The 13,664-nt window shown below is 37.3% G+C and overlaps 3 protein-coding genes across 4 annotated transcripts; 2 read left to right on the top strand and 1 right to left on the bottom strand.

The window, feature by feature from the left end:
• Positions 1–38: 38 nt before the first annotated feature.
• Positions 39–2,703, top strand: LOC131788320 (alpha-1,3-mannosyl-glycoprotein 4-beta-N-acetylglucosaminyltransferase C-like). The gene is made up of 3 exons (XM_059105410.2): positions 39–160; positions 524–700; positions 1,055–2,703. Exons 1-3 carry the CDS (start codon positions 85–87, stop codon positions 2,140–2,142), a joined length of 1,341 nt encoding a protein of 446 aa, XP_058961393.1. The 5' UTR covers positions 39–84; the 3' UTR covers positions 2,143–2,703.
• Positions 2,704–3,196: 493 nt separating this feature from the next.
• Positions 3,197–10,109, top strand: LOC131788310 (transcription initiation factor TFIID subunit 6). Its single transcript, XM_059105398.2, has 13 exons — positions 3,197–3,412; positions 3,783–3,869; positions 5,060–5,213; positions 5,879–5,935; positions 6,242–6,456; positions 7,021–7,086; positions 7,267–7,344; positions 7,696–7,797; positions 7,949–8,073; positions 8,561–8,618; positions 8,739–8,813; positions 9,077–9,196; positions 9,651–10,109. Exons 1-13 carry the CDS (start codon positions 3,257–3,259, stop codon positions 10,107–10,109), a joined length of 1,752 nt encoding a protein of 583 aa, XP_058961381.1. The 5' UTR covers positions 3,197–3,256.
• A 19-nt stretch (positions 10,110–10,128) lies between these two features.
• Positions 10,129–13,562, bottom strand: LOC131788311 (CAP-Gly domain-containing linker protein 4). 2 transcript variants are annotated; one of them, XM_066168598.1, is made up of 6 exons: positions 13,315–13,562; positions 12,687–12,795; positions 12,322–12,392; positions 12,095–12,172; positions 11,230–11,521; positions 10,129–11,054 (listed from the first exon to the last, which is right to left on the bottom strand). In XM_066168598.1, exons 1-5 carry the CDS (start codon positions 13,454–13,456, stop codon positions 11,268–11,270), a joined length of 654 nt encoding a protein of 217 aa, XP_066024695.1. In that variant the 5' UTR covers positions 13,457–13,562; the 3' UTR covers positions 10,129–11,054; positions 11,230–11,267. The 2 variants fall into 2 exon arrangements, with proteins under 2 accessions (XP_066024695.1, XP_058961382.1); XM_059105399.2 differs by having other exon boundaries at positions 10,129–11,521.
• Between the last annotated feature and the right edge of the window lie 102 nt (positions 13,563–13,664).

Genomic DNA, 13,664 nt, shown 5'->3' with positions numbered 1-13,664 from the left:
AGCAGGTTTTCTGCTCCGTCAACTTCTTGGATCTTCTTTCTTTTGAAAGTTCCATCTTATTCACTTAAGGAAATTTTTCATAAAATGTGGAAGCAAAACCTTTTCACAATTTTCCTATATGGAGTCATAATTTTTAATGCTGCAATGGTATTACTAAAACGTAAGCGATGCATCAGTTGTTTGTTATATTTAGTGAGCTTGTTGACTTTTGAATATGGCGACTGCAATATTTATCTCTTGGGAAAAACGCTTTTTATCTTCAAAAAGAAAACTTTATTCGTTCCTCATTGGTGTCAGTGAATGTAGATTTGAGTTGAGATATATTTGATTTCAGTCTCTCAACAATGAGATTTATCAAAATCAAAACATCATCCGTACAATTTTAACGTGGAAAATTTATTCAATCGATTACTTTGCTTTTTTTCCTACAGGTAAGATTTTGAATGGATTGTAAAAAAACAGGTTTCATTGGAATTTTTTAGTGGTACTTAAGGATTTTGTTTTACTTTCATTTGCCTTCCAGATATTTACCACAGGCGCACTTCATTGCTGCTCACATGTGAAAATTCAGACAGCAATCTTGGCATGTCTGCTGAACAGTGTCCTCTGAAAGCTCTATCGAGTCACTGCACTCAAAGAGTATTGGACGGTGTGAACATGAGCCAAGGGCTTGTTCTTGGAAAGGAAAGAAAACAGAAAGGTATTAGTGTTCGATAGCCATCTTAATTTTACGAGGTAGATTACGGTCTAAAATGAAACTCAAACGGTTTAATTTTGCAATTACTGAAAGAGCATATTTGTCATGTTAGACACAGAATAACCGAAGAGAAATTTCAAGACAGTTTTATTCACCGATACACCGGTATTTGTTTCTTATACAGGATAGCTAGAGCCTTGGATGTTTCTTTCCAAACATTTCGCGTTTAAGCCTGCGTGGAAATTTCTTATGTAACAGGGCAGGTGGAACGATTTTCGGAAATGTGAGGCGCGAGTTATAACTTGTACAATTGTGTTTTTATTTGCGTTCTTCTGACTTTTGTCAATTTTTCTCCAGTTTTCCTCACTCTTGGCATTGTTGCAACGAAAGGCGAAGAGAGCAACCTGATACAAGCTCTCTATTCCTTGAAAAAGCATATCTCAATAGATGAGCATGTCGACATCGTGTTCGCTGTGGTTTCCGAAGGAGATTCAAAATCACTTCTCTTACAGCGCATAAAAAGCGAATTCGAACACGAAGTGGACAAAGGTCTCATTCAGGTCTTACATCCCACGGATAAATTTAATGAGGCAGTCAACATAGAACCCCTGGGATGGGGTGATTTGACATTAACAGAGGATTTTAAAAAGACTACAATGGCCTTCAACAAAAGACTCTGTTTCCTTCTCGAGTACTGCTTTCGTTCGTCTAAACACTGCTTACTTTTGACCGATCAAGCCCGTGCTTTGAAACCTTATTTGTCAGTAATCAAGGAAGTTGTAAACAGAATTGAAGAGAAAAACCGTACACTTTACGCACATGATTTCGGAGAAAGGTCGCTGCCTTCCTTAGGGCGGCTTTATTCGGAGGCTTTAGTTGGCGATTTGGCTGAATATGCGGCTCTTTTCCCAGGGGGTCGTTTCCCTCAATCAATCATAGATCTCTTTGCAGCTCTGAGGGTTTCCAGTTCATCAACATCTCAGACAGGTGGTCAGTTCCTTTTTAAACTGGCTGCAGAGCCACGCGGTGCAAAACCAAGGGCTGAGTTTGACACAACTGTCGAGTGTGAGAAAGGTCATGAAATAGAGAAAGCTTTCATTCAAGAAAGCTTTGCTTGGCTCCGGACACCGAAAAAGGATGATAAAGTTATTGTGAAATTCGGAAAACCTTTTGCAATATCGCGTGTGCTTGTAACCACTGGAAGTCCTTTTTACAGAGATATTATGATCAACAGCGAACTCCTCTTGTGCGCTAATGATATGGAAACAAACACGTGCGATGAATCACAGTGTAAGGCAGTTGGGTCCTTCGCAGATCCCATTTTAGATGTTAGAAACCTGGAAACTGTCGTGAGCTTTCCAGTAAAATGCTTAAAAATTTATTTTACTGCGGACGCTAAGCAATGGGTTATGATTCGAGAGATTTCAGTTTGGCCAAGAGAATAGGAATAACAACTTGGTCCCTGTGTTTCTTAAAGACATCTCGCCTTGTTGTCTGACGGGGCGCGATTTGTTTTTGTCCAAAGTGAGATTACTCTTAAACATTTTATGTAAAATAAAATAATATTTAACCATTCAAATGGCGGTAAACCTGCACGAATTGAGTTAGGAAATGTACAGGGCCAGAGCCCAAAGTAAAACTCGAGATGTAATCCTGAAAACTTATGTTATAGGTTTCAACTTCCCGCAAAATTTCAACAGTAGCCATACGCACAAATTAGAACCCGCATTAACGTATATTGCGCGTTTTTTTTCTTCTGTAAGGATAGCGTACCATTAAGGTAAAAAACCTTTAAAAGGTGAGAAAAAGGTGAGCTTGGGAGAGATGGTAAATGTTCAGAGGAAGAATACGCCATGGAAAAGTGCCCGAGGAATAAAATATTGCCAAATTACAGTCACATCTCCGCTAAGAGACACTCATAAGCGGGCATTTCTACTTTCGGACACTTTTTCAGTTCCCTGCTTTGCCTGCTTAGTATTTATACATTCCCGTAAGAGGACACTTTAACAATAAACGGACGCAGACACTTATAAAAGTGAAAATTAGATATTCTCTTGTTTACACTCTCTCGTAAGCAGACACCCCAGGCATGATAAGTGACTCTTGCAATGAAATTTGTCTTGAATTTTCAAATCAACTCGACAAAAATGTGACCTTCGACAGAGCCTAAACAGAACAGTAGGGACCAGTTTTGTCGATCCCCATTTGTCTGTGGGAAAACAAGTTATCCATAAGCAAGAGTGCGATAATTTCTGTAGTGCCGCGTTCTGGCCACGGCCTCTTTCCTTCCTCTTCTTCCCGAAAGTGAACATTCACCCTATTTTTCTTTGGTTTCCACTTATGAGAATAATTATCCTAAACGGACAGCTCTTCTATACGAACGGACTCTTTTTCGAATTCCCGAAGGTGTCCGCTCACGAGAGAGTTGAATGTAGCTATTTGAGATCGAGTGCGAGCGTGAGGGACTGGCACTCGTACGTTTGACCGCTGGCTCACCGATGATAACAAAAAATGGCGGATAACACGGCGGATTAGGAGTAAATTACATCTTGATTTAAAATGGATGAAGACGATGAGAGGACTGAGGTTGATGGCCAGCTGACAATTGAAAGTATAAAGTTAATTTCTGAATCCATGGGCATATCGAATCTCAATGAGGAGGCGATAAATCTGCTCATTGATGATGGGACATATCGATTGAAACAACTCGCTCAGGTGAGTTTAGCGTCATGTTTCTTTGCATGCTTGCTCAACTATCCTCTTTGGAAAAATGTTCGGCGACTTGCGAATAGAGATAGATCTTGATCAACTTTTTGAACTTAAATGTTCAGCTGGGTTAGCATTTTGAAACTTGTTTTAAAATTTGAAAATTTGATGTAAACGTTGTGTCAGGAACGAAGTTAATTTGTCACCGACCAAAGAAGAGCTCATATCTTCATTGAAATGAGGTTATTGTTTCCTCTGTTCGTACGATACTGGAACTGAAAGTATGGCAGTCCTGAAAAAATTACTTACATCTAGTATATTTATTGAGTACCTAAAGGGAAAATCGCGATGTATTTTAACTCTTGCTTCAAATCTTCAGGAGTCTGCTAAATTTATGCAACACTCAAAACGCAGGAAACTCGTCACTGGAGATATCGACAATGCACTGCACGTGCAGAATATCGAGGTACGATACATTTAACGTTGATTGTTGATATTTTTTGGAGATACGTACTGAATATATTTAAACAGTGGTTGTGGCCAGCAGTCTTTGGAATTGTTCCTATTTAAAATAACAAATAGATTACCATGCGTCTGTCCAGTTATATATCACAGATGACTTAAAAATTTGGTATGAAAATAAAGTGGTGCATAAGGCAGTACTGAGTGTTTACTTATGCTCTTACCACTTTTTTTATGTCCTCTGTAGTCTGTTACTGGGTATTACCTCCAACATGGAATCTTTTTGTAATTATAATAATAATATTAATTACATCTTTAGCCAGGGTAAACCCATCAGCAATTGCTGATATCAATGGGTGCCCTGGTAAATTATACAAAACAATACTGAAGTGAATAAAACAAAAATAAGACCAAAATATCAATCATAATTAAAGATAATTATGAAAAATCTAAATATGTGTGTAGATTGACTAGAAATCATTTAAAAATTCTCTTATTTTTTATTTAAATATTAATAATGACTTAATTGATTTTAATTCAGGCAACAAATCATTGAATGCTTTGGCCCCAGCATAAAAACAACCCTTTTTTGCACCACCTGAGAATGACTAGAGATACTATAATAGTTCTCAAAAATTTCTTGTCCATCAGACTTAAGACACTTAAAACAAACATTAATCTATGTATCATACATCATGAATAGAGGGTTTTCCAACCCAAATGTTGAGTAATGAAATATGCATTTATTGTTCATGGTGGTGTAAGATTGGAGATGAACTTTGTTCGTTTGTCTCATGACAGTCACTTTTTGATGTAGATTGCAACGTCTCAACTGCAATACTGCCAGTCTTCATCAGGCAATGAGGTCAATTGTTTACAGGTCACCATTTGTAGCACGTTGGTACGCTGCCATTCGTGCATTTCGATCTTCATTATTATTCTGGTTGTTAGATGGTGTTCCCTCATGGGTCCTTACATGGAATCTTTTTGTTTTACATGATAAAAAATCATAATATTGTTACTGTGACATCACCTACACGTCTGTCCTCCAACAGATCATAAGTACAAACCAATCAAAATGCATGTATAATTCAATATCATACAAAACTGAACTGACTTGTTTAATAGCTCTTTACAATATTTCATAAATAATGCTGTTTTGAACTTCAGAAGCGTTGTCTTTTCCACTTGCAGCCTCTTTATGGCTTTGGCTCCAAAGAATTTGTTCCATTCCGTTTTGCCAGTGGTGGAGGAAGAGAACTGTATTATTATAAGGATCCTGAAATTGACTTAAATGAAATTGTGAGCTCACAGTTGCCGCGTATTCCAGTGGATGTAACCATTAAAGGTACTTTGTTGTTGTAAGGTGCTGCAGCAAATTGTTTATATGATTGACATGTAGTATAGTAACATGTAAAAAATTTTCTTGGATTGCTTTGGTTTTGCTTTTCTTTGCACTGTGAAAACTTACACCACCCTTAAGATCAATCAGATGTGCATCAAAACTGAAACTAACCTCTACTCAGTCACTAGCATTCTTCTGGGTCTGAGGCAGTTTGCTTGTTTTTCCTTTAAGCATTTGACGACCCCCCCCCCCTCCCCAAATGAGTGACCAGCACCTAATTTCTCCTTACATTATCAGTCCTGAATTAAACATTAAGGTCACAAGAAAGAAGGAAGTGTTTGCCAACTAGAGAAACTCTTGATAGATGAACAAATTCTCTATGCTAGCACCATAGTGAGTGTGTAGAGAACAGTATGTACAGTATGGGTACCTATGTTAGGGTGCAAAGTTTTAGTAATTGTCACTTCTATGCAACCTTCTCCTTTGCTTTGAATTACTGTTCTGATTGTTTTGGTTTTGGTTTTGAGATGCCCAAACAGGAAGCCTTCTATAAATTTTATAAAATCATGTTCTTCTTGGGAAAAACTGAAACACTGGGGGGTATATCTAAGGATTAAGCTCTTGTTTGAGACAGGGTGCTGAATTTTTATGTGTCTTTTATCTTTTAGCTCACTGGTTAAGTATTGATGGCCTCCAGCCTGCTATTCCTGAAAATCCCCCTCCAGGTATCTAATTTTACTCAAATCACAGGAGCAAAGTAATTGTGATATCAATATCCTGATCAGTATAAGTATATCATTATGAGGGGAGCCTGTAGGAGCATTTAAGGGTATAAGTAGTAAACTTAATGAAGTATTATTATAAATTGTATGAGTCATACTTTAGAGTGATGAAACTAAAGGATTCAAACTGGAAAACTTTTCATTATTGGTCTGTTGGAGGAACCATTATCCCAATGGATTATAACTCCTAAAAGATTTTCCTCTCTTATAATGATATGATAATTGATTTTCTTTGCTTTCTCTCTTTAGTGCCTGTACAAGTTCAGGCAAAGGACAATAGGGCTGTGTTAGCTGCAGCGTTACCCAAAGTAACTAAAACAATCAAACCCCAGGCACCAAAGGTGGCTGGAAAGGGAGCCAAACAAAGTGTTGGGAAAAAGAATAACCAAAATCTTAATAAAGAGGAAGAATCTGGAGACAAAAATGATAAGACAAAACCCCAAGTCACTCATGAATTATCCATGGTAAGATTTTTGTCAATGAAATTAGTGACTGTAAGATCAGCTGTGGCAGTGAACAGGTTAACACTTTCAGTTGCAGGTCTTGTTTTTAATTAGCCTTTTCGTTTGTCATATATTTTTTTATTATTCTGTAGAATGTGTTAGGATGAGCAAACAGTAACCATTATTCTCTGAACCCAAGAGTGACTAGCTTCTAGTTTCTCCTTACAATATCACCCCTGAGTTGTACATTAAAGATAACAAGAATAAAGGAAACGATCACTGACTAAAGAAGCTCTTGATTGATAAACAAAGTCTCCTTGTCGGTGCCATAGGGAACGATAGGAACAGTCCAGAGAATATGCATACTGATGTTAGGGTATAGAGTGTTAACTCATCTGCCTAGAAACTAGGTGTACTTGGAGAAGTGTTTTGGGATAAAGTAGAGAACTTGACTATATCAGCTAAAAACACTGATTTAAAACCAAATTCTCCTACAGCTGTATCAAGCTTTCAAGGCTTTGGGTGAAGCTAATCCTAGCACAGGGTCAAATATACTTCAACTGACTTGACTGGCTTGTTTTTTAGGAACAACAGTTATATTACAAGGAGATCACAGAGGCTTGTGTGGGATCCTGTGAATCTAGAAGAGCAGTAAGTGAGAGGGGGGGGGGGGTTACCTATGATGGAATGACATCTCAGCTATTGGGAGAAGGAAATTACTGTATACTCCTGATTGTTTTATGCCTGGGAAATTGGGATTAACTCTGTCAGTGTGAGCGATTAGTTTGAGAGTAGACTTACCTTACCTTACTTTTCATCATTTATCTCCAGGAAGCTCTACAAAGTTTATCAACAGACCCAGGTCTCTATCAAATGTTACCAAGATTCAGTACATTTATCTCTGAGGGGGTAAGTCTTCATTGCACCTTTAACTTCCAAAATCTGATTTGATCAATTGTTCTTCCTTCTAGCTGTCATTGATTTCCATGTGAATAGTTAAAAAGAATTTGGTGTTATATAGAGGAAACACTCTCTTGTTGATACCTTTTTGTTCTCATAACTTATTTGTTTGACAACATATTTGTATCATTTGGAGAAATGAGATTGTAATCATTTAGCTGATGTTGATCAAAATGTAAACTAGAACATTTGACATGTGAAAATGTGTGTGGTATTGATATCTCCAATAACAGTTTTTGAATGAATATAAGCTAGTGAAAAGCACTAATAATGGCTGCTCTTTGTATCAATTTATCCTAGGTGAGAGTAAATGTGGCACAAAATAACTTAGTGTTATTGATCTATCTGATGCGTATGGTGAAAGCTTTGTTGGATAATCCAACACTTTATGTGGAGAAATATGTAAGTTATTGGTTTGCCTGAAACCTTGAGATATTTTCAGTTTTGGGTTTCTTGGATAGCAAAATTTTTTCCCCCTTTTTGTTGCTTTTGATTATTATTATTATTATTATTATTATTATGATCATCAAGTTGTTTGTTTCTAACTCAACAGCTGCATGAGTTAATTCCAGCAGTAATGACTTGTATTGTGAGTAAACAACTTAGTACTAATCCAGAAACTGACAATCATTGGGCACTTAGAGACTTTGGATCAAGAGTTGTTGCACAAGTCTGCAGGTAAGGAAGAAATTTGTTGTTTGAAAGATGATGTGATGCAGTGAATGACACCCTCAGAGTCTTCCTAATAGGAGTCAAACCTAAAACTTTCCCATTTGTACATACTTCAAGTGCTCTACCACTGACCTTAAGGAGACTTGTGGTAGGCTACATTGTAGGCCATTTATTAATGAAAGCATGACCAGTCCAAATTGACTAAACCCAAATGGGATTCATTCTAGCAATAACCTTAAGGTATTAACTTTATAATTCATATAGTGTAGTACGTGAAAAAGTGTAGAAGTGATTTAATACAATTGCTTTGTTAAGGTGACTGGTAGCAGAAAAAGTAACAATATTAGTTTTACAATTTTTAAAAGAATGTTAATGGGTCAGGAAAAATTGCTGTTCTTCGTAGTTTTGTCCCTAAAAAGGTATTCAACTTAGTTTTACTTTACTTTAAGTTTTTCCGAAGTAGCCTAATGTTACTACATGGTTTTTGTCTTAGGTCTTTTAATTCCACTACAAATAATGTTCAATCAAGGGTTACCAAAACTTACTGCAAGGTAAGTGCAATCCCCCTCAGATAAAAAAAAATATTTTGGTTGTCAAAACATTGTTGTGGAAGATCTGTTGTTCACTTGTTTTAAATCAGTTACTGTTGACACTCGTGTTTGTTCCTGCAGGCATTACACCAAGAAAAAGCTTCATTATCAACTCATTATGGTGCTATAACTGGGCTTGCAGAGCTGGGACAGGAGGTATGTTTTTAACGCTAATCACAAGTAAAGATTATCTTGCAGGGTGGGCTTGCAGATATCAGAGAATACTTATGTGTTATGCAAAATTCTGTGTTTCAATTTTGAGAATTATTTCCTGATACATTACACTATTCTACAGTTATTGCATTTCTTACAAAAACCCTGCCCTGGCATGAGGTTTATTCAAATTTGTCAATGTGATATAACATTCTCATACTTCACTGTTAAGTGATTTTGTTCTTCAAACTCTTCTGATTTGAAAGGTGGTTAAGGTATTTGTTGTTCCAAGACTCAAGATTGAAAGTGCTTTGATTAAAAAAGCTCAAGAAGGAATCGACCCTGTAGAGAAGAATGCTGCAGAAAACCTCAAGAATCTACTGCTGGTAATTTTTGATGTGAACTTTGTAGTAATTTCTAATTGTTACAAAAAATCTCTTTCCATTCCATGAATTGGTCTGGAACTTTATAAACAAGCCTATATAATTTCTTGGATCAGATCACCTTTAACCTTTGACCAGATCTGATACAGTGACCTTCCTTTGTTTTATTTTATATTATTTTGCCACAAAACATTACAAGTAAGATATTTAAAATTCAATAACTGCAGAGGAATTTGAGTGTTAAATTTATTTACAAATTTGTCAATAACTAGAAAAAGAATTAAATAATGTAACAAGGAAACCCAACAGAAGCTAGAAGCTTAAAAAATTTGGGTTCCTCAGACCAAACAACAGATGGCATCCATGTTTCCCATGGTGTCTCTCCCTCTCTGTTTGAATGTTTATGTGTTTTGGCTTTAAGTCGATACAACTGACATTTATTTCTCTTTGTTTATAGAAACACTGTCCTGCTTTGTTACTGAGAACTCGTCATCCACCAGACTTGGCCGATCAATATGAAAAAGAGTTTGGTAGTATTGGACCTCTTCTTTGCACCAAAGTGTCACAGCTGCGGCAGAACATGAGTGCCATGAAGAAACCCTCCACATTAACTGTGCGCACAGTAACTGGTGTCTTGACCACTGGGATTACAACTCCCACTACACCTTCTACACCTGGAGCAAGTCCAGTTAAATTACTTACCCCAACTTCTGGTGGGACTTTCACAATCTCTTTACAACCTGGTTTGAAAGTTGGTCTACCTACCACCCCTAGGGATTCTAACCCTACCACTCCCACATCAGCAGGGACTGTAACACTACCAGGATTACTACCAACAGGATTGACGAGCACAGGGATACCAAAGCCAACTACCCCCACTAGTAACACACCAACACCTGGCGGCCCTGTGACATAACAATTGACTAAAACTCGCCTTTTAAAAATGTACGTATTTAATAAGTACCTGTACAAAATTATATCATCCAAAAAAACAAAACCCTGTCATGGTTGCAGGTACATTGTAGTTAGTTCAAAGTTTTTTTAGCCCCATATTTCAATCACTAGAAGTGCATATCATGTAATCTTTTGTAATAAATAGGTAAGAATGGAATGTAAACTGTGTCGTTCTGTATGTTTTAGTAAGTGTGTTTAGAATACAATTTTTGTTTGAAAGTCAGTAGCTGAATTTCAAACAAGACACAGCTCCTGTCTTACTGTATGGTGACTTTGCTGAGTCTGGTAGCCTCCTCCAAGCCCTCGATCACAGAGAGTCACCCAGTCAATTGCACTTTGAACATGAAATTTGGGCTTACTGTGCTTCAGGGTTTAACATTGTTGTTAGTGACAATTATAATGCTACAAATTAAGGGCTGTTGCCTGGCTCATCTACTTTAAACTTTAAGGTCAGCTCTGTTTACTATGATAGGAAACAAACTGTGAATTTTACCTAAATTCTCTTTGTCATTTTTTCTTCCATTGCTCCTAAGTACCTCTTGGTGCAATTGAAGTTAGATGGAATCATTGTTTGTTAAATACATGGTGTAATGATTGACAATCATAAGACACTTAATGGTTAGCAATCTACACTTGTCCTCACAGAGGACTGTTTCAAAACACACACAAACTCATTTTGTCTGATGTAAGTGGCCGATAGTCAGCACCTAACTAGGTACCCAGTATTTAACGTGAAGTATGTAACACAATTTACAACAACAACAAAAAATACAAAAACAAAACACAAAAAATAGACATACTGGAAGCAGGAGGCACACTATGATTGGTTAATTTTGGTAGGGTGGCTCATAAACAGTAGCAGAATGGTACTGGAAGGAAACTCCTAGGGAAAGTAATGGTAGTCTTAGGGCCTATTTACACGGTACGACTTTGTCGCATGCGACAAGCTTACGACAGGCTTACGACACGAATTGTTTCGTGTAAATCAAACCTACAACTCGCTTACGACTCTTAAGTCATGTTGTAGGCCTGTTGTAAGCTTGTCGCATGCGACAAAGTCGTGCCGTGTAAATAGGCCTTTACTCTGCCTCTACAACACACTACTGACCAAGGTCCCCTCTTATGAAAGACTAGAATACCTTGGGATTGTTGTCCCAAAGTATTCAGATCTTAACATTCTCTTCAAAATGGGCCTAGGTACATGAATGTTTGGAATTGATGAAGGAGAAATGAAGTGTTTGTTAAAGCTGTAGTCTTCCTCTGGCTTGAAGGTAGTGGCTGAGAGACTTCTCTCTCTTGTTGCTGATGGGATGTGAGCTCCAACTAAATGGCTTTTGTTAAACCGGGTTTTCGGTTCAGGCCAAGAAAATTCCCCTGTCAAAAGAAAATTATGATTTAAGTTATCAAGCTGGAGTTAAAAAATGAGACAGCCCTTGCAATTTTGACCATTAATCTTACTTCATTGCCTGCACACCTCTGAAAATTTCTGAAGGTAAAAAATTGGTGGTAAATTTACCTGGGTGATAGTTTGATGATATTTATCAATCGTGGTTACCATAGGTACCCATAAAATATTTTAGTAGATCAATATTTCAGCTCGCGAGAGATTGATGTATTGAAGGATAGTTAGTCAATATTTTGGTCAGTAGTCTACACCATGTTCAGCCTGATGTTGACTGACACTTGATCTGCTTAATTGACGGTTTTTCAGAGTCTCTAAGTCACGACATCAGCCTTCCTTCACCTTGACTGACTCATTGACCACTGACCAACAATAGAATGAGTATCAGTTGAGTGTCAACCAAAATACTTATTGGTTGGAGCATGGCTTGTTTTTATGTTGATATGCCCTCTGACTCTTGACTCATTCAGTGGCAGTCACTACATATACCACATGTGTTTCATATTCATACAAAATTTAGTCAGTTATGAGAGAGATGAAAAGACCTTGAATCATTGTTTTGATCCTGTCCAGATGCTTAGTGCTTATGACTTCAGGGTCAGAGTAACTCTTCACTGGGGTCACTGTGAAGGAAAAAAATATCACAGTCAACCCAACTTGAAAGAACATTCCACTATTCAGGAAACATATATGCATTTGAAACAAGATCTAACAGACAGGTTCAGCATTATGAAAAGAAGTCTAAGAATGAAGTGTGACTGCTGTCCTTTACCTTCAGTTTTAGAAAAGAGAGTCTCATCAACAGATGAGGTCCTGGAAACTACCTTGAATGTATCATGTAACCTAAAAAGGGAAAATTAGACATGATAATCCTTTAAAAAACTATCTGAAAATTTTCACAGTTTTCTTCAAAAAGTGATCAGCAAGAAACAGATAAGATCACAGTCAAATGAAATAAATCATCTTTATTTCTATTTTATCCAATATTTTCCTTTGTAGCAAACATGTAAAATAATTTCCTTACATGAAAAATAGTAGCATTTTATTAGCACCTATATGCAGCTACTATGAGTTAGAGAGGTGCTGAGCACCACTGGCCTGTTTTTGAGTCTGCAATAGCTTCTGGTAATAACTTACTTTCTTTGACTTGGAATGAATCTGATGTTTCTTGCATGTGTGAATATTCCATGGCCATCTCTACAGTGAAAGTACTGGATCCCCTTGTACAGGCCGCTTGTATTACCAACTTGAGGAAAAACCAATCGAAAATACAATCATTACTTTCGCTACCAAAATAAATGCTGTTAATGCTAAGATGGGTATTTGTGGGTAAGCAGAATAAATGTCATTTCGATGATTGTTTTGCGCTATAAAGGACAGCAATCCAGGGTTACGACGATAGTTAAGTTGGGACTGTATTATGTCACTCAAAGCTATTGATTGGGTTGATTATAGAAGAGGAAACCATCATATTGCTGAAGGGGAAAAATGCACGATTACTCCAGGAAATGGTGGTTTCGATGTGGATGATACGATTGCTTCATTTTTGGGACTAATAGTATCGTAGAAAGCGTTGGTTGTATGGTTTACGTAGAAAACACGAGGTACGTGAAATAATGAAGTGTGAAAGAATGTGTTAGTGATGTCGTACAGAATTGGCTATCTGTTAAACGAGCTTCTATGATAGATCACTTCGGCATGGAGGTTAAATGGATTATAATATAATGAACTTTCTGGCCAAGATCGAAGGGTTAATTAACACTACCTCTATTGTCTAGTTCAATGCCAACCCATTCGCCATCTTTCGCCACCAAGCTTCCCGCATATCGGATTGTCCCGTTTTCGATCTCTCCTCGCCATCTCACTTGCACACGAGCCCCAGAATTGATGTTATGAAAGAAAACCATGGATCTTCTTTCTACATTTTGTTTCCCTTGAATAAGACTTTTCTTCACTAGTGTTTGCAAAAATCCTTATTCGACCGACCTAGAAGAACCACAAACAAACCCAGTTGGCGGGAGAACCAGTCATATTCTATCCAACAACCTGATTGGTTTGCATTTGAAGAATAAAAGAATTTTGACCAATCAAAAGTGATGTAATATTTCGAAGCTG

The sequence above is a fragment of the Pocillopora verrucosa genome, chromosome 6 (assembly GCF_036669915.1).
Source record: "Pocillopora verrucosa isolate sample1 chromosome 6, ASM3666991v2, whole genome shotgun sequence".
In the NCBI taxonomy this organism is placed as follows: Eukaryota; Metazoa; Cnidaria; class Anthozoa; order Scleractinia; family Pocilloporidae; genus Pocillopora; species Pocillopora verrucosa.
Note: the sequence above shows the minus strand (reverse complement) of the source record. Positions and strands in the feature narration are given on the sequence as shown.

Excerpts from the sequence above, each read along its gene's own strand:
- LOC131788320 (XM_059105410.2), top strand. The coding sequence starts at position 85 with ATGTGGAAGCAAAACCTTTTCACAATTTTCCTATATGGAGTCATAATT. Across the intron at positions 161-523 it reads TGCAATGGTATTACTAAAAC|ATATTTACCACAGGCGCACT; the intron begins GTAAGCGATGCA and ends TTTGCCTTCCAG. Across the intron at positions 701-1,054 it reads AAAGGAAAGAAAACAGAAAG|TTTTCCTCACTCTTGGCATT; the intron begins GTATTAGTGTTC and ends ATTTTTCTCCAG.
- LOC131788310 (XM_059105398.2), top strand. The coding sequence starts at position 3,257 with ATGGATGAAGACGATGAGAGGACTGAGGTTGATGGCCAGCTGACAATT. Across the intron at positions 5,214-5,878 it reads AGTGGATGTAACCATTAAAG|CTCACTGGTTAAGTATTGAT; the intron begins GTACTTTGTTGT and ends TTTATCTTTTAG. Across the intron at positions 5,936-6,241 it reads TCCTGAAAATCCCCCTCCAG|TGCCTGTACAAGTTCAGGCA; the intron begins GTATCTAATTTT and ends TTCTCTCTTTAG.
- LOC131788311 (XM_059105399.2), bottom strand. The coding sequence starts at position 13,456 with ATGGTTTTCTTTCATAACATCAATTCTGGGGCTCGTGTGCAAGTGAGA. Across the intron at positions 12,796-13,314 it reads CATTGAACTAGACAATAGAG|TTGGTAATACAAGCGGCCTG; the intron begins GTAGTGTTAATT and ends TTTTTCCTCAAG. Across the intron at positions 12,173-12,321 it reads TCTCTTTTCTAAAACTGAAG|TGACCCCAGTGAAGAGTTAC; the intron begins GTAAAGGACAGC and ends TTTCCTTCACAG.